The sequence below is a fragment of the Neofelis nebulosa genome, chromosome 8, assembly GCF_028018385.1.
Source record: "Neofelis nebulosa isolate mNeoNeb1 chromosome 8, mNeoNeb1.pri, whole genome shotgun sequence".
In the NCBI taxonomy this organism is placed as follows: Eukaryota; Metazoa; Chordata; class Mammalia; order Carnivora; family Felidae; genus Neofelis; species Neofelis nebulosa.
In genome coordinates this window covers 60354080-60379447 of record NC_080789.1, presented here as the reverse complement: position 1 = coordinate 60379447, position 25368 = coordinate 60354080, and the positions used below count along the sequence as shown (strand labels likewise).

The following is a 25368-nucleotide window of genomic DNA, read 5'->3' as shown; positions in this document are numbered from 1 at the left end:
CCCACTACTACTGTGTTAGGTATGTTTGTTTTTTGTTTTGTTTTTTTTTTACCCTAAGGTCAGATGATACAAGATGATTACACAGATGATTCATTAGTGATTTTTGAATCTGGGTCACCAAGGACTCCGTTTATTAATTTTGTTGCAGATTTGGCAAATAAATATCAAGCTTGAAATTTGAAAATTCTCTCTCAGCAAAATAGTTCAGAACATCAACTCTTCCAAGGCTACTAGGAGTGCCCTTATACCTGCTTTTCTTCTCAATGATTAAAAGCTAAAAAAGACAAATAAAAATAAAAAACTATTTTCTAGGCTTGTGATGGCACTATAGCTATTGTGAGGGAACTGATACAGTTGTTTGAAGATAAAAACTCAAGGAAATTATGTATATTCCCAAGCACTATTACTGCAGGAGTGGCCAGATTAGATTCAACCAGTAGTGACCAGAAGTTTCTTGCTGGTTTTCAACATTATATTCATTTCAACTGTTCAACTGAACAGTTGCAGTTAAACAACTTAATAGAAAGAAGCTATGATTAACTTCCAGAGTGTAAGTATTATAAATTCTGCCATTTCAGTTCAATTTTTTTTTGAGACTTGGGTCACATTCACCTCTGGTAAATGAATTTCCTGACTGTATAAAATTCAGCAGTGGAAGTTCTAATATGGGTTTTGAACATCATTTTTAGAGTATTTAATCTTGGATAGTGTATAGTCATTGATAGCATTAGTTTAAGCAACAATAAATAAGAGGTCACCTAAGAGTTGTATAATTTGAATGCCATGATGGAAGTGAGCACAAATTCTGGGAACTCAAAATTAAAAACCAATGGCTAAATATGTGCATTCCCAGCAAAACTGGAGACTGGAGACTGAGATGGAATGGGGAAATACAGATCACTGGAGGGAAGATTACTCCAGATAGATAATCCATGTAAAGTGTTTCAGTATATAGCATATAGTAAAGGCTCAATAAATGTAATATACAAGTTATATTATAAAAAAAAAAACACGGGGAGAAATAGGATGAGAATGTGAGAGTTTCATTTTAGACTTTTTATGTCTGGAGTGCATTTGGTTATGTGACTAAAGAGCAATCATTTTTAGAGATAAGGAGTTCAAGAAAATACTCAGAGTATGTGTGTTAAGAAGTATTAAGAACTATTTCAACGTAAGAGAGATGAGTGAAAAAAGAAATAGAAATTAGAAAGCAAAAAGATGACAGGTAAACATGTAGGTGGTATTAAGTTATGAGAGAATGCTGTGAATATTGTGTGGTTGAAAGTACACATTCTACTTAGAAATTTGCTAAACTTTAAAAACAAAAAAAGTGATAATTTTTGGCATAAATTATTTCATTGGATTCATGAAGACAAAACAGGACTACAGTATATTGATGACTGGAAAATCATTCTGGACAAGGTCATTAAAATAGTTAAAATACATTTATTACTCATTATTAGCCATGTACTTTTTTTTTTACTTTTTTTTTTCAACGTTTATTTATTTTTGGGACAGAGAGAGACAGAGCATGAACGGGGGAGGGTCAGAGAGAGAGGGAGGCACAGAATCGGAAACAGGCTCCAGGCTCCGAGCCATCAGCCCAGAGCCTGACGCGGGGCTCGAACTCACGGACCGCGAGATCGTGACCTGGCTGAAGTCGGACGCCCAACCGACTGCGCCACCCAGGCGCCCCTAGCCATGTACTTTTTAAGTACCTTATATACTAACATTTAACTTAGTATGTATACATGAAGGAAAATATTATTTCCATTCTGTAGATGATAAAACTGAGTCACAGTGAAAGCAAGCCATGCTTGAAGAATATGTTTAATAGTTTAATGTCAGTTTTTTTGTAGTTAGTAATATTAGAAACAGTTTTTCGGAATGTGCTCCAACCTTAATTAAACAGTTTGAAAACTGAGAAAAATTGTAAGGATTTTTACATGCCTATATATTTTACACCCAACACCTACATATTATCATTCTATACAATATATTTGTTATCAAAACACTTCCTGTCTTCTGTACCACAGTGGAAAATGAGTGTGATTTTACACAGAAAATCATGAGAGTCAGGAAAATCAGTAAGGAAGAACTTGTTTAAAGAAAACATGTATTTTTTAAATTATAATACTGGAGCTCAACATATCTGGTAGTGGATGTGGAGAACCTATACAGAGTGAGTCCCAAACTATTTGTGATATATTTGTTCTTTATCACAAGGATCAAACTTGGAAGAAATGCATGATGGTGGTAATGAAAGTTTAAGATTTAGCTTTAGGAATCAGTCTGTGAGCAGGGACAAATTGATCTCACAAAGCATTAGCAGTCAAATCTACGTGTAGGGAAAATCAAATCCTAGGTCTAACTAAAATAAGATATAAATTGTGAATAAAATGTAATGATAAGGAAGCACCCACAATATTTTGGAGTGTAATATCGACTTTTCTGATTTTTTTTAAATCTCCCGTGAAATTACCAAAAATACACAACTGTGGAACTTAGGATACCAATGTATTGATAATATTTGTATATAAAACTTTTTTTAAGTGCATGTGTTTGTTTGCATAGTTTTTTCTTCCATTAATTACCACTCTGTACATATCGAATATATCTGAATTCTAAATGCAGATTGAAGTCAGAAGTCAATGATGAGAAACCACACAGTAACAACTTTTATCCTACTGGGACTAACTGATGATCCACAATTGAAGATTATGATTTTCATCTTTCTATTTCTCACCTACATGTTGAGTATAACTGGGAACCTGATAATCATCTCCCTTACTTTCATAGATTCTCACCTTAAAAATGCTATGTACTTTTTCCTACAAAATTTCTCCTTCTTAGAAATCTCATTTACCTCTGCTTGTATTCCCAGATATTTGTACAACTTATCAACAGGAGACAAGACAATCACATATGACAACTGTGTCACTCAAATGTTTTTTACTGATCTTTTTGGTGTAACAGAATTTTTTCTCCTTGCCACCATGTCCTATGATCGGTATGTGGCCATCTGCAAACCCCTGCATTATGTGACCATCATGAACAACAGGGTCTGTAGAAGACTCATCGTTTGGTGCTGGACAACTGGCTTCTTGGTCATAATCCCACCGCTCAGCCTGGGCCTAAATCTGGAATTCTGTGACTCTAATGTTATTGACCATTTTTTCTGTGATGTATCCCCCCTCCTAAAGATATCATGCTCAGAAACATGGCTCATAGAGCAGATGGTCATAGTCTGTGCTGTGTTGACCTTTATTATGACCCTTATATGTGTAGTTCTATCTTACATATACATCATCAAGGCCATTCTACAATTCTCTTCTGCCCACCAAAGAAAAAAGGCATTTTCTACATGTTCTTCCCACATGATTGTGGTCTCCATCACCTATGGAAGTTGCATTTTCATCTATGTTAAGCCTTCAGCAAAGGAATTAGTGGCTAGTAACAAGGGTGTGGTAGTCCTCATTACATCCATTGCTCCTATGCTGAACCCCTTCATTTACACCTTGAGAAACAAGCAAGTAAAACAAGCTCTCAAAGACTCAATCAAGAGAATTGCATTATTCTCAAAGAAGTAATGGAATTTGCTAATGTAGAGAAATCATGTTTTCATAAAAAGTATACTCCTTTAGAGTTTTAAGTCATACCTCTCTTGGCAAGGAAACTATTTTAGGAAGCTCTTTTAAAAAGAAACTATAATACATTTCTAAGAAACAAAAGACAGACCTCACATCTTAACAAGACTTTACAAAAATGCAAACAAAATAAGACAAAATAAACAGAACCAACAAGTTCATTGCATATTTTGGATAGAGTACTTGTGCTTATTGCCTTTTCCAGTTCTAGCTTTCAAGAGTATTTTTGATGCCAGACACCATTTCAGCCCTGGAGATAGAATAGAAAACCTGAAAATTTCTTGCCCCTAATGCCTTACATTTTAGAAGGGATATGTGACCAGTGCATTAAATAAACTATTCACATCACTGTCAACCTAAAATTGACAGGAGGCAATAGTCAAGCCAAAGGGTGTGTTTGGGATCAAAAATGTGCAATTCAAGTACACAGATTTGGGCAGCAACCCAAGTAATATCCCGCTAGGCAGCAAAAGTCAGGGGGTTTTAAAACCAAAAAGGGAAGGCTTGTAAAAATTGTCTTCAAAAATTTTGATTGGTGTTGGCAGCAGAAAACTAATCTTGGCTAAACATAACTGATTGCTAAGGCCATCACTAAGTAAAAATCCATTACTATAGCAAGTTACAAATGTTCTTGCAGAGTCCTTGAAGTATTTAGGGTTTGGCCCTGTTCAGAAGTTCCTGGTTCTACCTGGTGAGGATATGCACATAGCCCACCTGCTTAATGGCCTTTCAGATTCATTTTAAAATGCCTTAACATAAATTACTCCATTTTATTTCACCTGTCACAATTACAAACAACAACAAAAATATCTTTAGGCAAAAAAAAAAAAAAAAAAAGGAAGCTATGACAAATGTTTGTATCTTCATGTAGAAGCTGAATTATAACATGTAGGCTCCTACAATTTTGAATCCTGAAAGCAATCACAGACTAACAGGTTAATTTGAACTAAAAGTGCTAACAGTTCTTAAAAGACAAGTAAATTTGTAGGGAAAATGGTTATATACCTGCCTCTGTATTTGTTTCTATACCTTTATCTATAAATATATACGTTGGATCTTGAGATACTAAAATGATTAGGAAGATTGTGAAAACAGGTAAATAACATGAAATGTATCTAAACTAGGCACGGAAATGACTACAACTCAAAGGAAACCTATGAAACCAGTACCTTCATCTATATTAAACAATAAGCACGGAAACAGTGGCCATTAATCAGGGCATGATAGTTCTCATTGCTTCCTGTATTCGGAACTACTTCCTGAACTCCTTCATTTACACCTTGAGAAACAAGCACGTATAAAACAAAATTATAATGACATTTCAAGGAACGTGATTGTGATACAGATCAAAAATAAATTTGTATTGATGACACAATGAAACAATATTTTGATATACTTGATTACATACAAATATACCATTAATTTATTTATAACATGGCTACTAGAAAATTCTGAATTCAGGATGTGGCTCACATCACATTTCAACTGGAATGCTTCAGATATTTAAGCAGTGCTGGTTAGTAGTGGACTCAGAATTTAAATTCTGTTAATTAGACCCAAAATTCTGTTTTTGATTCAAGGAAGCCTCACCAGAGAAACACTTTCAGCAAAAAAGGTATTTTCAAGAAAATAGGTAACTATGTTCCATAAATTTCACTCACAGTTTTTACAAATTAAGGTTAATGGCCTATCTGAAATTGTTTTTTTTTTTCAATGGTTTGAGATAGGAAACTATTTTTTTCCATAAGAATATTAAATAACAATTATTTCTTGAAAAAATTGCCCTTTTCTCCTTGCATTCAGTGACAATTTTGTCATAATCAATTGTTATGTGAGTGAATCTTTTTCAGGTTTCATCATTTTTAACTCCATTGATATGCTTATCTCTGAATCAATAATATAATAATCTGTGTATAGTAGCTTTATAATAAGTTTTCATATTGAGTAGTGTAATTCAAACTGTCTTCTACTTCCTCAAGTTTACCTTGCTCTTATCAACCCTTTGTTTCTCATAAAACTTTACAAACCTTGGCAATTTCTACAATTAAAAAATTCTCTTCAGTGATTTTAAGATTGCTTTGAACCGGTAGGTCAATTTGGGGGAAATTAATATCTTTATAACATTGAGAATTCTAATCCATTAAAATATGGTATAGGCCAGTCCCAACTGTATATTTAATTACTTTCAAAAATACTTCGGTTTTAAGTGTATAGAGGCTTTACACATCATTGACAGAAATATTATTGGCATTTCTGGGGTGCTTGGATGGCTCAGTCAGTTGAGCATCTGACTTCAGCTCAGGTCATGATCCAACAGTTCCTGGGGTCAAGCCCCACATGGGGCTCACACTAACAGTGTGGCGCCTCTTGGGATTCTCTGTCTCTCCTCTCTCCCTGCCCTTCTCCACTCGTGTTTTCTCCCTCTCTCAAAAATAAATTTACTTAAAAAAAATAACCAAAGGCTAAATTTTTTAAAAAGGAAATATTACTGGTATTTTGATAGATTCATTCCTCAGCGTTTGATAATACGTGGTTATTTTACATGAGTTTTTAAATTTTTTATTTTCTAATTGTTGCTAGTATTAGAGATAACTATTGTTTTTGAATATTGATTTTTGTCTAGCAACCTTCACAAATTTACCTGTAAGGTCTTTTAAATATGTCAACACATAATCAAATCATATGCAAATAATGACAAGTTACTATATTTATTTTTCTTTATTGCCTGTCTAGGCTCCCTAATACAATGATAAATAGCAATAGAGTGGACATCCTGTCATATTCATCAACTAAACAGAAAAGTTTTCAATATTCAAAATAATACATGTAGGAATAAATTTAAGCAAGGAGGTGAAAGATCTGTACTCTGAAAACTATAAAAAACTCTGATGGAAGAAAGTGAAGATGACACAAATAAATGGAAAACTATATCATGCTCATAGATTGGAAAACTCAATATTGTTAAAATGTCCATACTACCCAAAGCAATCTACAGATTAGATGTAATCCCCATTAAAATACCAATGGCATTTTTCAGAACTAGAACAAAGAATCCTAAAATTTGTATGGAACCACAAAAGCCCCCAAGTAGCCAAAGCAATCTTGACAAAAAAAAAGGAAGAAAGAAAGAACAAAGCTGGAGGTACCAAACGCCCTGATTTCAAACTATATTACAAAGTTCTAATAATCAAAATAAGGTGGTACTGGCATGAAAACAGACACAAAGATCAATGGAATACAACAGAAAGCCCAGAAATAAACCCACACACATGGTTAATCAATCTATGACAAAGAGGCAAAAATATACTAGGGAAAAGATAGTCTTCATTAAATGGTGTTGGGAAAACTAGAGAGCATGTGCCAAAAAAAAAAAAAAAAAAGAAAAAGAAAAAAGAAACTTGACCACTATCTTACACCAATTCCAAAACTAAATGCAAAATGGATTTAAGACTTAAATGTAAGATGTAAAATCATACAACTCCTAGAGGAAAACTCCTGATATTGGTCTCAGCAACATTTCTGGGGGGGAGACCAGTCTTCTCAGGCAATAGCAACAAAAACTGAAATAAACAAATGGGATTACATCAAACTAAAAAGCTTCTGCATGGTGAGGGAAACCATCAACAAAACAAAAAGGCAACCTACTGAATGGGAGAAAATATTTGCAAACCGTACATCTGATAAGGGGGTAATATCTAAAATATATAAAAAACTTACACAACTTAATATCAAAAAAAAATAACCCTGTCAAAAAATGGACAGAGAACTTGAATAGACATTTTTCCAAAGACATACAGATTGCCAAAGACACATGCTCAACTTCACCAATTATCAGGGAAATGCAAACCAAAACCACATGAGATTATTACCTCATACCACTCAGGTTGCCTATCATTATCAAAAAGACAAAAAGTAACAACTGTTTGTGAGAATGTAGAGAAAAGGGAATTCTTGTACACTGTTGGTGGAAATGTAAATTGGTCTGGCTGCTTTGGAAAACAGTATGCAGGTTCCTCAAAATATTAAAAATACAACTACCACATGATTCAGCAATTTTCCTTCTGGTTATTTTTTTTTTTTTTAATTTTTTTCAACATTTTTTATTTATTTTTGGGACAGAGAGAGACAGAGCATGAACGGGGGAGGGGCAGAGAGAGAGGGAGACACAGAATCGGAAACAGGCTCCAGGCTCCGAGCCATCAGCCCAGAGCCTGACGCGGGGCTCGAACTCACGGACCGCGAGATCGTGACCTGGCTGAAGTCGGACGCTTAACCGACTGCGCCACCCAGGCGCCCCTCCTTCTGGTTATTTATCTGAAGAAAACAAAAACACCAATTTAAAGAAACAAATACTGCACCCCTATGTTTACTGCAGCATTGTTTACAACAGCCAAGACATGGAAGCAAGCTAAGTGTTCATCTTAATACAATTATTATATACACATATTCACTTAATATATACTATATATATTATAAATAATATCTATAATGGAATATTAGCCAGCCATGAAAAAGAATGAAATCTTGCCATTTGTGACAACATAGACGGACCTAGAGGGTATTATAAAACAGGAAATAAGAAAGACAGAGGAAGACAAATACTGTATGATTTCACTTATATGTGAAATCTAAAAAACAAAATAAATGGGGGTGCCTGGGTGGCTCGATCGGTTAAGCATCTAACTCTTGTTTTGGCTTGGGTCATGATCTTGCAGAGAGGGGATCAAGCCCTACATTGGGCTCCTCACTGAACATGGAGCCTTCTTGGGATTCTCTTTCTCTCTCTCCCTCTGCCCCTCTCCCCCACTCATGTGCTCTTTCTCTCTGTAAAATAAAAATAATAAACAAATAAAAAACAAAATAAATGAACAAAAAACCAAAACAGACTAACAGATATAGGAAACTATTGTTTACTATAGGGGTGGGGGGTTGGGTGACAGGTGAAATTGGGTGAAGGAAATTAAGAGGTACAAATTTCCAGTAATAAAATAAGTCACGGGAATGTAACGTACAGCATAGGGAATATAGCCAATAATATTGTAATAAATTTGTATCGTAGCTAGACTTATCATGGGTATCATTTTATATGTGTAAGAATATTGAATCACTATGATATATATCTAAAAATAACAGGATATTGTATGTCAATTATACTTCAATAAAAAAATAAATAACATGTTTTCGAGATCCCCTTCATCAAACAAATTTTGTTTCCATTCCTACTTTGCTGAGAATACTTAATAACGAATGAGAACTGCAGTTTATCAAATGTTTTTCCTGTATTGAGATGACCTTATTTTTCCCTTTTATTCCACTAATGTGGTAGATTATATTTATTTTCAATGGTTAAACCAACCTAAAATTTCTGTAACAAACCTCACATTATGGTTATATGTATCCTTTTCTGTATAATACTCTATTTAACTTGATAATTTATATTTAAGGATTTTTATGATTATTATGAAATAAAATCAACCTGTAATTTAACTTCTTGCAAAATCCCTTCCAATTTTGGCATGAAAGTTATAATGCCCCCCATAACCAAGTTGAGCATTATCCTTCCTCTTACTTTTCTCTGTATTGGTTTATAGAAAATCAGTATAATTTTTTCTTTAATTTTTTGGAATAATTTACTACTGAAGCCATTTGCCCCTGAATTTTCTTTGTGAGAATATTACTAATTATGGAGTCAATAATTTTGCCTTATATTGGAATATTTATATTTTTTTCCTGTCTCATGTTTTCAGTTGTTTTAACAGAAATTAATAGGTTTATTTTATGTAAACTATTTTATTGGCCAAATGTTCTTTATGATGTACTTAATTATTCTTTTAATAATTGTTACATCTTATTGATGTTCCTGTTTTTCACTGTCACTTTGGATAATTTCCATTTTTTTCTCTTTCCCTTCTTGACTATACCTACAAGAAGTTTATCTTTTTTTAAAAAAACCATTTTGTAGTTGTGTTTGTCTTATATTTATTCTCTATATAACTGATCTAAACTATTATTATGTTTCCCTTCTGTTTATTTTGTTTTAGTTTGTTCTTCTTGGGGTCTCTTAAAATGAATGTTTAGGTCACTGGTTTTTCAATATACTAAATTCTCTAAATTATATATTTAAAATAAAATTTCCCTCTAAACAATGTTCTTGCTATATTGCACACATTTTTTTTAATTTTTTTTTTAACATTTATTCATTTTTGAGAGAGACAGAGTATAAGCGCGGGGGGGGGGGGGTGCAGAGAGAGAGGAAGACACAGAATCCAAAGCAGCCTCCAGGCTCTGAGCTGTCAGCACAGAGCCCCTTGCGGGGCTCAAACCCACAAACCGCAAGATCATGACCTGAGCTGAAGTTGGCCGCCTAACCGACTGAGCCACCCAGGCGCCCCTATATTGCACAAATTTTGATACGTCATGTATTATTGTAAGATGAAAGAAAACTTACCATTACAATCCACATCTCAAGAAATTACTAGAGCATATACCATAAGTTTTTTTTTTTTAAGTGCACAGGATTAATACAAGGAAATACTATGAAAAATGAAAAGCAGTAGCGAATGAGCAAACCAGGTGTTTATTGTGATAATAAAGTATACGTATCTTGGGGCACCTGGGTGGCTCAACTTGTTAAGTGTCCAACTCGATTTTGGCTCAAGTCATGATCTCACTGTTCATGAACTCAAGCCCCACCTCCAGTTCTGCACTGAGCATCTAGCCTGCTTGAGATTCTCTCTCTCCCTTTCTCTCTGCCCCTCCCCCACTGAACACGTGCTCTCTCTCTCCCTTTCAGAATAAACTTTTTAAAAAAGTATTTTGATGTGAAAACTATATATGACATGAACAATTAAGTTTATTGTGAAAAGAAAATAAATCTTTACATTAATTAAAAGAAAACTATCTTTACATGAATCTACATACGATCACATCTAAAGAAGTGCCAAAACATGGGGCGCCTGGGTGGCGCAGTTGGTTAAGCGTCCGACTTCAGCCAGGTCACGATCTCACGGTCCGTGAGTTCGAGCCCCGCGTCAGGCTCTGGGCTGATGGCTCAGAGCCTGGAGCCTGTTTCCGATTCTGTGTCTCCCTCTCTCTCTGTCCCTCCCTCGTTCATGCTCTGTCTCTCTCTGTCCCAAAAATAAATAAACGTTGATAAAGAAGTGCCAAAACGTGAAGATGGAAATAGTAGTTTTATTTTTTGAATATTCATATATATATAGTTCCTTAAAATACGAAAAAGAATTAGTTGTTTTGTGTTTTCTAATATTTTCCTGTTTTATCCTTTTTAATGATTGAGAAAATTTGATTAATGGGATAGAGTTGTGATCTTCATCTTTCTATACATTTTAGGGCAGAAATTCAGGAAAAGAAGCCTACTTCTTGACTATCTGGTTTTTTACTGTTGTTATGTTGACCTTTGCCTGTTGCTATTGTTGTCTTTGTATCTCTGAGGACCCTGCCCTCACTGCTGCATTTTAGGATTTTTGCCCAAATTCATTACAAAGGCTAATTAGTGATGTTTGATCGTAGGTCACCAAGGACTCAGTTGTGTACTACTTAGTTTGAAGTTTAGCAAATAAATCAAATACAAATTTTAATACTGTAAAAGCCTCTTATCCTTTCCAGAGAAGTCATAATAACAATGACTTCAAAGCAAGTGGGGGAAATATTTTAACATTTTACTCTCAACCAAGAGAGAGCTAGACAATATTTCCTAGGCATAAAGGGGACCAAAATTCTTGGTCGGAAAATCTTCTCAGTGTGTTGAAAATGAAAAAACCAAAGGAGTTCTAAGCCTTCCCAAAGCATCAGAGTAAGTATAGTCATAAGCTGAGAACCAAGTAAATTCCACAGAAACCTTTTCTAATAGATCCTCTTCATCAAAGTAGCCTTTAGGACTCATTGTTAAGTAACCAACTGAAGCTATTATTAACTCTCAGAGGGTAAGTAAAATGGCCATTTTTTTTAACGTTTATTTATTTTTGAGACAGAGAGAGAGCATGAAGGGGGGAAGGGCAGAGAGAGAGGGAGACACAGAATCAGAAGCAGGCTCCAGGCTCTGAGCCATCAGCCCAGAGCCCGACGCGGGGCTCGAACCCACGGACTGTGAGATTGTGACCCGAGCTGAAGTCGGACGCTTAACCGACTGAGCCACCCAGGCGCCCCAATGGCCATTTAATTTACTTTCATCTTTGATAAATCTGCATGTCACTTTTCTGAGAAGCAAATGACGTGGTTTACCAAAATCAGATGTAATATTTAAATTATTATATAAAGACCCACAGATCTTTCTGACATATATTTTTAATGCTGCTTTTTGTAGTTTACATAAAGATAATATGTGGTGAAGTTATCTCTGCCACACACTCATTTTGCTCTTTAAAGAGAAACTGTATGTCTACATTAAAATCACTGATATGACAATTTATATAATAATATGGACAAAGTTAGTTATCCTAGCACTTTTTTGAAGTACAAAAGTCTTTGAAAGATGAAAACTACTTTCTTAAACCTTGACTCTTAAAAACAACATTAAGGAATGGAATAAATGAAAAAATATTTTGGAACAAGGGCTACCGCCTGGAGGGTGCAAGGAAGAGTATGTTACCATGTAAAGCTTTAGGAGTCGCTGGAGTGAGAAATAATGGGTTAAGGACATTAGGAAGGCTAAAAAGAGTATCTTTTCACTTAATTATTTATTGTAGTTATTATAGTGTGTCCCTTCAGTTCCTAGGAATATCAAATCTCTTCAAAAAAAGTCAATGTCATCTCTTCTTTCCAATGACAGGGATAGTAAACCTTGGGGTTTAATTGTGGAAAGTGCACATACAGTGAGGATGATTCTGCCCGAATCTCTGGAGAAAGTAAATATTTCACGGAACAAATGACAGTCAATCACAATACAAGTTGATTGATTTTTACCAGGATATTGAAAAGCATATTGCTTTCTATTCATTTTTATAAGAAATACTCAAATCCTGGAGATACCAGCTCAAAACTAATATATATATATATATATATATATATATATATATATATATATGTGTGTGTGTATGTATATATATGTAAAACAATGTGTGTGTATATATATATATATATATATATATATATATATATATATATATGTAAAACAAAGTTTGATAGCTGAGGAAAAACTATAGAACTATGAAGCCAATGCAAACATTAGAGTTTTTAAACTCCAGTTTTAAAATATGAAAATATGCACTAAAGAGACATAAATGGAAAATTTAGGGGGAGAAATCTTTATCTGCAAAAGAATGAAAGTCTTAAATGGAAGCTGAAGGGGTGAATATTTCATGGTGTAAACTGTATGAATTAAGACCCAATGGCACCACAGCTTTTATAAAATAAAAGTGTCAATAATCTTGAAAAGAAAAGCGTTTGATGCAATGTAGTAATTTTAGCATGGATATAATTAAACAGTCACAGAGTGAGTTGAAGGAAACTAATACAAAGTTTATAGATGATACCTTGGTAAAAAAGCTGCTTTTCACAGACATTTTAACCTTTGTAGAAAACAAAGAGATACATAAGAGTGTTGGAAATGTATTTAAAATTTGTGGTACATTCATAAAGCTATTGAAATATAGGTAAATTTTTGAAATAACTTACAAAAATGAAGAGGTATTTAAAATTTGGAGTTACACAAATAAAAGATTGAAATTAAACAGAATTAAATTAAGTGCATTTATATCATAGAAATGTAAAAATATTTATATTTTAATATAAAAAGTTTGTGAAAATTATTCAAATATGTAAATTCCTTGACCTCCAGTTTCAATATCTTATTGACAGATTCTTCAAGAAAGCAAAACAGATACCAAGAAAAATACAACTATTTATCTGTTTGACAGCTAAAGCAAGGAAGAGATGTCAGTTAATAGTCTGGCCAGCATGGAAGGTAATAACATAAACAAAGAGATGACAGTTTCATAGTATGCATGACTTCATCAAAAAAAAAAAAAAAAAAAAAAAACTGTTCCAATTCAAAAAAAAAAAAATCCTCAATGTTAAATACTAGGACATATAAAATTTACAAGATGAAACCCAAATATGACAGAAGATAGCTTTGAATATGTAGCCAAATGATAAGATATATATGTATTTATACAACAATGTCTCACCATTGACTATAAATCTAGGGTTCTTAGTTTTGATAGCTATCCCATTAAAAAGACAACAACCCCAGGCCAGGGTACCTGAGTGGCTCAGTGGGTTAAGCATCCAACTTCAGCTCAGGGCATGATCTTGTGGTTGGTGAGTTTGACTCCAGCATCAGGCTCTGTGCTGACAGCTCAGAGCCTGGAGCCTGCTTCAGATTCCATGTCTCCCTTTCTCTCTGCCCCTCCCCAACTCACACTCTGTCTCTCTCAAAAATAAACAAACATTTTAAATATCTGGAAAAAAAGACAACAGTCCCTGACTTCAACAAACTTACTTTCTCACCATAAGTGCTAACATGGAAGTAACAATTAAGTGTTATGGGAGCACAAATAACGGTCAATTAACACAGTTTAGAAGACTTCTCAGTAGAAGTGATGCTGCAAGTGAAAATCACAAATAAATAGTTGAACCTGGGTAGTTTTAGAGGCTGGGAAGTAAAGACATAGTGTAGAAGGAGAAAGGTGGGGAGTGGAGGGTAGATAGATAATCAACGTAAAGTGCTTATCACAAGACCTATCACATAGTAAATCCTCAGTAAATATAATCTATTCTTCTTACGATAAGGAATATGGAGAAAGATGAGTTACACAGAGCATAATCCCACTTAGGATTTTGTGGTTTTGAGTTCATGTCACATGAATTATATACAGGAGTACAAAAAATAACAGCTGATATACATAAAGCTCATACCATGCATCAGACTTTATTATAAATTTATTATCTCTTCTAATCACTTTAACTGTATATGGTACTCTTTTTTTGTTGTTGTTATTTGTTTATTTTTGAGAGACAGAGCAAGCAGTGGAGGGACAGAGAGAGAGAGCGAGGATCCCAAGCAGACTCCACACTGTCAGCTCAGAGCCCAACATAGGGCTCCAACTTATGAACTGTGAAATCATGACCTGAGCTGAAATCAAGTGTTGGTTGCCTAAACAACTGGGCTGCCCAGGTGCCCCATGGTAGATACTCTTATTATCTCAATTTTATAAAGAACTGAAGGCCTGAGAAGTTGGGAAAATTGTCCAAGGTCATAACAGACATAGACAGGAAAGGCAGATATTGAATGATAGAGATCTTGCTACATGCAGGTGTGCTCTTAATCAGCATGATGCTGCCACTACAGCTAAGGAAGAGAGTAAAGACAGGTGTGTGAAGAGTATATTTAGTATTTTATTTTTTTAATATTTGTTTATTTTTGAGAGAGCACAAGCGGGGGAGGGGCAGAGAGAGAGGGAGACACAGAATCAGAAGCAGGCTCCAGGCTCTGAGCTGTCAACACAGAGCCCGATGCGGGGCTCAAACTCACAAACTGTGAGATCATGACCTGATCAGAAGTCAGACGCTTAACTGACTGAGCCACCCAGGCACCCCAGTATTTTAAATTTGATTTTGAACTTAGTGATAATGATAACAAGGCATTAGAGTGTTTGCCATACTTAACTAAGCAGACCAAAATATGTTTTTTTTTCCAGCTGTATATCATTGGGCCAAACGTTTCTTCACATGTAGCAAATAAATTGTGCATTAAAATATTCTGTGTATCACGTATCCAGTGGACACTGAGTGTAAATTTTATACTACCAGAGAAACATAAGAGTCAGAGGAGTGACCCAACAACGTGTAATATGCATGTTAAAACACTAAACAAAACAGACATATGCTTGGTTATTATGGCAACAAGCCACAGATGGATCAGCAATGCCTGACGGAACCGCAATTGGTTGTTATACATTTAAATTTTGTCATGAGCAAATCCTCAAGAAAAGACATAAAGTAAATTTTAAATTTAAATATTCACTTTTGAAATAAAGAAGAAACGTCAGATATAAGAGGAAATCATAGTTTTGTTCACCTACAATATGGGTCATATCTAATTACATGAGAAAATCCATTCTTGGCTATAGATTGAAACTGTAAAAGAAAGCAAAATGAGGTGGCAGAATAATTTTTTTAATGTTTAAAAATCTATCACAAAACTGACAAAATAATAAAATAAAATAAATAAAATAAAATAAAATAAAGGCTTGGGGAGCCAGAGTATTAATATATCAGTTACTAATTTATAGAAGAAACGACATGTTAATTAGTATGCTCTAATAGTCACTGTTTATTCCCATCTAGCTTTGATCCCACTCTATTCAAATAAAATATCTCTAAATTTTACATGAAATTGAATGAAATTCAGTAGTCAATGATGAAAAATCACACAGTAACAATCTTCATCCTATTGGGCCTGACAGATGACCCTCAACTTCAGATTCCGATTTTTATGTTTCTATTTCTCACTTACATATTGAGTATAACTGGGAATCTGACCATCATATCCCTCACTTTAGTAGACTCTCACCTTAAAACACCCATGTACTTTTTCCTACAGAATTTTGCCTTATTAGAAATTTCTTTTACATCTGCTTGTATCCCTAGATATTTATACAACATAGCAACAGGTGACAGGTCAATTACATATAATATTTGTGTTATTCAAGTGTTTTTTACCGATGTTTTTGGAGTAACAGAATTTTTTCTCTTGGCTGCCATGTCTTATGATCGCTTTGTGGCCATCTGCAAACCCCTGCAGTATGTAACCATCATGAACAACAGAGTGTGCAAGAGGCTCATCCTCTGCTGTTGGATGGCTGGCTTGTTGATCATACTCCCACCACTTACTTTGTTCCTCAATTTGAAATTCTGTGATTCAAATGTCATTGATTATTTTTTCTGTGATGCATCTCCAATCTTGAAGATTTCATGTTCAGACACATGGCTCATAGAGCAGTTGGTTATTGTCTGTGCTGTGCTGACCTTCATTCTGACCCTTGTGTGTGTTCTTCAATCTTACATTTATATCATCAAGACCATTCTACAATTCCCCTCTACCCAACAAAGGAAAAGAGCCTTTTCCACCTGTTCTTCTCACATGATTGTGGTTTCCATCACCTATGGAAGTTGTATCTTCATCTATGTCAATCCTTCAGCAAAGGAATCAGTGACTATTAATAAGGGTGTGACAGTGCTAATGACGTCCATAGCTCCCATGTTGAACCCATTCATTTACACTCTGAGAAACAAGCAAGTGAGACAAGCCTTCAGTGATTCTTTCAAAAAAATTGCATTGGTATTGAAAAGTAAGAGAATATTCAAGCCCAGAAATAAAATAACAAGCTAAGCATAAACCATTAAGCTCTAAATCTGTTTGTCTCTTTTTTTTAAGTTAATGAGGGTTTTTTTTTTTTTGTTTTTTCAAGTTTTTTTGAAATTCAAGTTAGTTAACATACAGTTTAGTAATGATTTTAGGAGAATTTAGGGATTCATCACTTACATACAACACCTAGTGCTCATCACAAGTGCCCTCCTTAATACCCATCTCCCCTCCAGCAAATCTCAGTTTGCTCTCTTACAGTTAAGAGGCTCTTATGGTTTTCCTCCCTCTCTGCTTTTATCTTACTTTTCCTTCCCTTCCCCTATGTTCATCTGTTTTGTTTCTTAAATTCCACATATGAGTGAAATCATATGGTATTTGTCTTTCTCTGACTGACTTATTTCGCTTAGCATAATACACTCTAGTAATCTGGTCTCTATTTAGGTTAACTTTCTCAAACATATAATGCACCCAGAATTAATACTTTTCATCACATGAATTTACTCCTTTAACCTCCTTCCCCTCAAACAAACCCCTTTCAGTGCAAGATCCCAATCAGATAACATGACGACAATTTTCTATTAAATGTAAGCCTGACTTTACTTCTAATCTCACAAACAAAATTGAAATGCAGAAAAATAAAGCAAATGCAAAACAAACAAGGAAATACATAGCTTATCTTCTATTTTCTTGGACTTGTAAAAAATAGTTGATTTTAAGTGTTCTCCCAATCTTCCAATCTAACTGTTGCTGGAAACCTTCAACTGATTACATTAAAATTTATTGCGCACCTAGTTCTTGGCAGGCCAAGTTCTAGGCAGGAATTTTTATTTGGTAATATCCCTGAATGTATTTAGCTCACTAATAATCCTATATTACTAATTTTTAAAGCACCAATGGGAGGTAGTGGGCAGGGGGATGGTTTAAATGAGTGATAGGTATTAAGGAGTGCACTTGCTGTGATGAGCCCTGGGTGTTGTATGCCAGTGATGAATCACTAAATTCTACACCTGAAACTAAGATTACACTGTAATTTAACTAACTGGAATTTAAATAAAAACTTGAAAAAGAAAAAAAGTACTACTGGCAAAAAAAAAAATAATATATAATTGAAAAGTAAAGAAAACCAAAATAAATACACATCCAAATAAATGTGTTTTAAATGGAAGTAGAATTTTATATCTAGGATCCTGGAGTTATTTATACACACACACACACACACACACACACACAATGCTGAAAATTTGAAAGTAAAAGATTCATAGATTACACAGAATACATATGTTAAAAGTGAGGAAAAGCGCTTTTCTAAAAGGATATGAAACTGTAAGTGCAATGTCAAATGGTAATTGCAGTTGAGGGATTAAAGAAAAATACTCAATTGCTTAAATATAATATGAATATCAAACTCAAAATGTAGCTAAATTAGCCATTAAGTTTAGCATATCATGGAAACAATTCCATAAGAAATCCAGAAAACAAACCATCAATATACCTGAAAAACAAAGAGACTTGAAAAGGAAGTCCAAATGAAAAGCTGCAAATAATAAAGTTTTTCTATGAAGTAAATGGCATGTAGATTAGAACACCAGAAAATGTACATCAATTTTTCTTAAAAGAGCTCATAAAACTACTAAGTAAATTTTCATATTGATAAGTTTTCTGCTGGCTTTCTGGCATCCAGGCCTAACGGCCATCCTTTTGGATTCTCTCCTGGTATCTCTAGGACATGGCACTTACAGTTGCCTCTCTTTAAAAATTAAAAAAAAAAAGAAAGAAAGAAAAAAAGCTCTCTCCCTTATTCTTCCCTTCTACTTCTACTTTTCATTTAAGTCAATTTAAATGTCTTCCACTTACATGCTGTTTCTTTCTCTCCCACCACTAAAACATACAAACCAAGTCTAGAGAGAAATTGTTTACCTTACCTGCTGCTTTGACCTCAACTTTCTCTTCTATAGCACCAATTTCACCAAAATTTTGTTTATACTGTGTATCTAAAATCACCTATAAAGGCACTTTATTTTTATGCACACTTTATCACATATAAAACCTAGTAAATAAATGATATTGAATACATTACATTCAAATATACTGAATGAAAAAGCCTCACAACTGAAAAAAATGTTACCTCTTGAAAAGAACTGCTAATTTCTGGCATAAAAAAATCATATGGGTAAAATATGCTACACATTTTTAAAGGAATTTAAAACAAGATTTAACTACCCTGCTACATTTGATTTCTATTTTAAGACATGACAAAAATTAACAAAAGTTGTTGTTTACTGGGAGATCAATTTAGGCTAACTTCACCTATACTACAATATCAATCTATCTGTGTGTTTACTTTAATATACACACACATTTTTTCAATGGATAATCTTTGAAAGAACACTGGAGCTGGTTTTTAATCTTTGTTTCATAGATTGGTAAATTGAGTTTTGAGATGTGAGAATATTAAGTAATGTTAATAAGAGTTGAAGCCAGGGTTCGGTCCTTTGTAATGTTATTATAGGTCTGTAACGTCTATATGTTATGGCACTGCCTCTTCAGGATTGTACACATAATCAAAATTACATCAAGGAACATCAAGAAAATTTATTTTCTCTAAAACAGCCAATGTTTAGACCAAGAAAGTGGAAGAAAATCTAAACAAATACAGGCTGAATATTTTATAATTGGATGGAATTACTCAAAATCAAAAATATCGTTATTTGATATAATTTATGATGCTAAAAATTTCAATTACTTATTGAAATGGCACATTGTATCCACTATCTTGCAAAAATGTATAATTTTTACAATATGTAATTGAATTTTTAAAAAAGCTAATCGTTTAATATATAGTAATAAAGAAGAGGCAAAATGTCCCTTAAAATGCAATTCAGAGACTTCCAGGGAAGATGGCAGAATAGGAGGATCCTAAGCTCACCCCACTCCATGGACACACTTAGATAACAGCCACATCAGTACAAATAACCCAGAAAATGACCTGAACACTGGCAGAACAGACTCTCCACAGCTAATGGTAGGGAAGAGGCCATATCAAAAACGGTAGGAAGGGAAGACAGTCAGGAACCAAACTGACCACAAGACTGTCTGTGGGAGGGAAGGACACACAAGCTTATAGAAGGGACAGGGAAGACCCCACGCCATGTATTCCAGGCATGGGGGACCTACAATGGGAAGATGAATCCCCATAACATTTGGCTTTGAAAATCAGAGGGTCATAACTTCATGAGTTTTTATAATCAATGGGGATTACCGCTTGGAACTTTAAAAATCAGCAGGGTTGGCTCTGGGAGAGCAGGAGGGCAATAGGAAACTGAGCCTCTGCCATTAAAGAGACAGAATAACAAACAGCCCCACTGAGATACAGTGTAAAAGCAGCAGTTTCAAAAATGTCTGGGGTGAAGTACAAAGAGATTTAATTACTAATCTTGGAATATGTGCTGGAAGGGCAGGGATCTTTAGGAGTCTTCTCCAAAAACAGGAGTGGGCAGGCACCATTTCCCTTGCCCACCCATCACAGGTACCTGCAGAAACCAGTACAAACACCCTGTACTAGCTTGCTAACAGCATGCCTCACCCTTAAGTTTTCCTACTATCTGCCCCCTCCAACATGACTTTGACAAGAGTTCAACAAAGGAGATCCAGGCCTCCTCCCACAGACCAGCATAAACCTTGCTAACACCATGTACCACACCCTTGCATTCTCCTGAAGTCCATCCAAAGTGAACCCACAAGTGTGACACTGTGCAAGTAGCTCCAACAGCGGCCATCACCACTCTAAAGTGACTCCTGCCCAGGGAAGAGGGGAAGATGACCACACACACGTCCAACTGTGGCCCATCAGAGGGTTAGGGGAAGACATCTGGTACGACTGCAGGCCAAGCCCACCAATGACAGCCCCTCAGGGGACAACACAGGGAGGACATCCTACAGTTTGGTGTGACCACAACTCTGGCAAATGCCTGGTCTGATCCAACTAAAGTCCAAGGTGGTCACAGACTGGCAGATTAACAATATAGGGACCAAATCTCATCCACAGCAAAGTGAGCCATTTCAGATGACTAGACTGAAGGCAAATGTGGCTCAGCCAGAACAATAGGGCACACGCAATACATATAGTTGACACCTCTGAAGTGCCAGGTTTTGGTGAACAGAGGCAACTGCACTGCAACACATTATAGGACCTCTTCTTCATAAGGCCACTACTTTCATGAATAGGAGATACAGCTGACTTTCCCAACACATGGAAACAGACCCAGAGAGTTAGACAATGAGGATACAGAAGAATATGTCCCAAATGAAAGAATAGGACAAAATCACGCAAGAAAGATAAATGGAATAGAGATATACAATATGTTGATAGGGAAACTACTGGTAATTTCACAAGCTCAGCAAAATTAAAGTTCACTGAACTTGAAAAATGAGTGAAGGACCTCAATGAGACCCTCAACAAAGAGATAGAAAATACAAAAAATAACCAAGCAGAGATGAAGAATTCAATAACTAAAATTTAAAAATATACTAGAGGAAATAAATAGTAAACTAGAGGAAGCAGAAGAATGGATCAGCAACCTGAAAGAGTAATGGAAAGCAATCAAGATGAACAGGAGAAAGAAATAAAATTAATTTAAAAATGAGAATATATTAAGGAAAATCATTAAATCCATCAAGCATAATAACATTCACATTCTAAGAATCCCAGAAGGAAGAGAGAAAGAAAAGGGGGCAAAAAAAATTACTTGAAGAATAAAAGATGAAAACTTCCCATATCTGAGGAAGGAAACAGAAATCCAGGAGGCACAGAGAGCACCCAACAAAATCAACACAAAGTCCACACAAAGACACATACTAAGTAAAATGGCAAAAGGTTGTGATAAAGAATTTTAAAAGCAACAAGAGAAAACAGTTATGTACAAGGGAAACCCCATAAGGCTATCACCTGATTTTTCAGCAGAAACTTTGCAGAGCAGAAGAGAGTGACATGATATATTCGAAGTGATGAAAGGAAAAAAAAAAAAAAACTACAACCAAGAATACTCTATCCAGCAAGCCTATCTTTCAGAATACAAGAGATAAGAGTTTCCCAGATAAAACTTGATAGAATTCATCACAGCCTTACAAGAAATGTGAAAGGGATTCTTTAAATGCAAAACAAAGACCATGAGCAGGAATTAAAAAAAAAAAAAAAAAACTAAGAAGCACAAAAACAATTTTAAGGTATATCTATAAATATCAGTCAAAGGATTCACACCAAAAAAAGTATGTAAAGTATGACACTATATACATAAAATAGAGGGGTTGGGAGAGGAGTAAACATTTAGTGCTCTTAGAATGGGTTCAAAATTAAAGTGACCATCAACTTAATATAGACTGCTATATGCATAAAATATTGCATATAAACCTAATGACAACCTCAAAATTAAAAGCCAGTAATAGATAGGCAAAAAATTAAGAGAAAGGAATCCAAATATATCACTAAAGAAAGTCTTCAAACCCCAAGAGAAGAGAGCAAGAGAAGAAAGAAAGAGAGAACTACAAAACAACCATAAAACAAGTACAAAAAAACTGGCAAGAAGTACATACCTATCAATAATTACTTTGAATGTAAATAGACTAAATGCTCCAATCAAAAGGCACAAAATGACAGCCTGGTTAAAAAAGCAAGACCCAAAAAATAATAATAATAAAAAATTTAAAAAAATTTAAAAAATTTAAAAAAAAAGCAAGACCCATCTACAGCTGCCCACAAAGGACTCATTTCAGACCTAAAAACAAAGAGATTGAAAATGAAGGGATGGAGAAATATTTGTCATGAAATGGAAGTGAAAATAAAGCTGGGGTAGCAATACTCACATCAGAAAAAAAAATGGACTTTAAAACAAAGAAAATAACAAAAGACAAAGAAGGAAAATATACAATCATAAATGGGATGATCCAACAGGAAAATATAGTCACTATAAATATTTATGTAACCAATATCACAGAACCCAAATAACATGAAATCATTAATAACAAACAAAGGAAATAATCAATAGTAATATAATAATAGGGGCCCTTAACACCCTATTTACATCAATGGACAGATCATACAAACAGATAATCAACAAGGCAACAGTGACTTTAAACGACATATTGGACCAAATGGATTTAACAGATATACAGAATATGCCATCCTAAGATAGAAGAATACACATTCTTTTGGAGCACATGGAACATTCTCCAAAATATATCATACATTAGGTCACAAAACAAGTCCCAACAAATTAAAAGGATCGAAGTCATACCATGCAACTTTTTCAATCACAACACTATGAAAATAAAAATCAACCACAAGAAAAAATCTTGAAAGACCACAAATGCATGGAGGTTAAATAACATGCTACTAAACAATGAATGAATCAACCAAGAAATAAGTAATATAGGATTATTAGTGAGCTAAATACATTCAGGGATATTACCAAATGAGAATTCCTGCCTAGAACTTGGCCTGCCAAGAACTAGGTACTCAAGAAGTTTTAATGTAATCAATTGAAGTTTTCAGCAACAGTTAGATTGGAAGATTGGAAGAACACTTAAAATCAACTATTTTTTACAAGTCCAAGAAAATAGAAGATAAGCTATGTATCTCCTTGTTTGGTTTGCATTTGTTTTATTTTTCTGCATTTCAATTTTGTTTGTGAGATTAGAAGTGAAGTCAGGCTTACATTTAATAGAAAATTATCATCATGTTATCTGATCGGGATCTTGCGCTGAAAGGGGTTTGTTTGAGGGGAAGGAGGTTAAAGGAGTAATTTCATGTGATGAAAGGTATTAATTTGGGGTGCACTATGTTTGAGAAAGTTAACCTAAATACAGATCAGATTACTAGAGTGTATTATGCTAAGTGAAATAAGCCAGTCAGAGAAAGACAAATACCATATGATTTCACTCATATGTGGAATTTAAGAAACAAAACAGATGAACATAGGGGAAGGGAAGGAAAAGTAAGATAAAAGCAGAGAGGGAGGAAAACCATAAGAGCCTCTTAACTGTAAGAGAGCAAACTGAGATTTGCCGGAGGGGAGGTGGGTGGGGGATGGGCTAAATGGGGGATGGGTATTAAGAAGGGCACTTGTGATGAGCACTAGGTGTTGTATGTAAGTGATGAATCCCTAAATTCTACTCCTTCAATCAACACTACACTGTATGTTAACCAACTTGTGTATATTAACTAACTTGAATCTCACCGTTTGTGAGATCAAGCCCTCCATCAGGCTCTGTGTTGACAGCATGGAGCCTGCTGGGGATTTTCTCCCTCTCTCTGTCCCTCCCCAGCTTATGCACACATATGCTCTTTCTCTCTCTCTCTCTCAAAATAATAAAACTTTCATTTGTTTTTTAATTTTATTTTTAAATGTTTACTTATTTTTGAGAGAGAGATAGTACAAGCAGGGAAGGGACAGAGAGAGGGAGAGACAGAGGATCTAAACCAGGTTCCGTACTTAAAACAGCAAGCCCCATGCGGCTCAAATCCATGAACCGTGAGATCATGACCTGAGCCAAGTCAGATGCTCAACCGAGTCACCCAGGCGCACCTCAAAATAAAAAAAATTTAAAAAAATTTAATCATCTCTTAATTTTTTTTCCTTTGTAATTCTTCAGTGGTCACTGGTTTTATTTTTTTCTCTTTTGTATGTCTACTTTTGGTTTAAGTGAATTTTTTTATGTTTTGATCTCCCTTGTTAGATTCCTTTTGCTGCTTAACAAATAACACAGTGGCTTGAAACAACACAAATTTATTAAGCATTCTTTAGGTTAAAAGTCCAACATGAGTCTCACAGACATCCTACTTATATCTGTGTTGATTAAGTCCCTGGATGTCATTTCTTCCTGTTCTTTTTCTTGGGGTCAATTTCTTTGTTTCATCATTTTGGAGGAAGAAAACAATAAAATACAAATAAATATTAGAAAATTAAAAACAAAAAAAAAATCAAATAAAGGAAACTAGATCCTAGGTGTGCTTTGGTCTGTTGGAAGAAGCTTGATAGAGAAAAAATGGAAAGGGGAAAAAAGGCAAGAAAAAAACGTAAAAATTTAAAAAATTGTAAAGAAAATGAAACAATAAAAAATTTAAAGATAAAAATAAGGTAAAAAAATAAATTTTTCTCTTTCTGTATCCAAGAAAGGTAAAAAAAAATTAAGCAAAAACAAATTCAAAGAAAAGGAATAAATGAACCAGTAAACAGAATGAAACCCCAATGAATTTACATCCGGTTTCCCCTAGAACTGAAACTTTGAAGCACCCTGTAGTCCTTACATTAAGCATGTGGAGTGACTTGTGGTGGTCTTCTGGGGGGTGTGCTTGGAGGGCACAGTTGGGTGGGGCTTGGTGTAACAGCCCCGTTCTCT

At 34.7% G+C, this 25368-nt stretch overlaps 2 protein-coding genes across 2 annotated transcripts; both read left to right on the top strand.

The window, feature by feature from the left end:
* The first annotated feature begins 2651 nt into the window (after positions 1–2651).
* On the top strand, positions 2652–3590 carry LOC131483998 (olfactory receptor 6C2-like). The gene has a single exon (XM_058682295.1). It carries the CDS (start codon positions 2652–2654, stop codon positions 3588–3590), a length of 939 nt encoding a protein of 312 aa, XP_058538278.1.
* A 12433-nt stretch (positions 3591–16023) lies between these two features.
* Positions 16024–25057, top strand: LOC131483997 (olfactory receptor 6C2-like). Its single transcript, XM_058682293.1, has 2 exons — positions 16024–16957; positions 25038–25057. The coding sequence occupies exons 1-2, from the start codon at positions 16024–16026 to the stop codon at positions 25055–25057; spliced, it is 954 nt and encodes a 317-aa protein (XP_058538276.1).
* Positions 25058–25368: the final 311 nt, after the last annotated feature.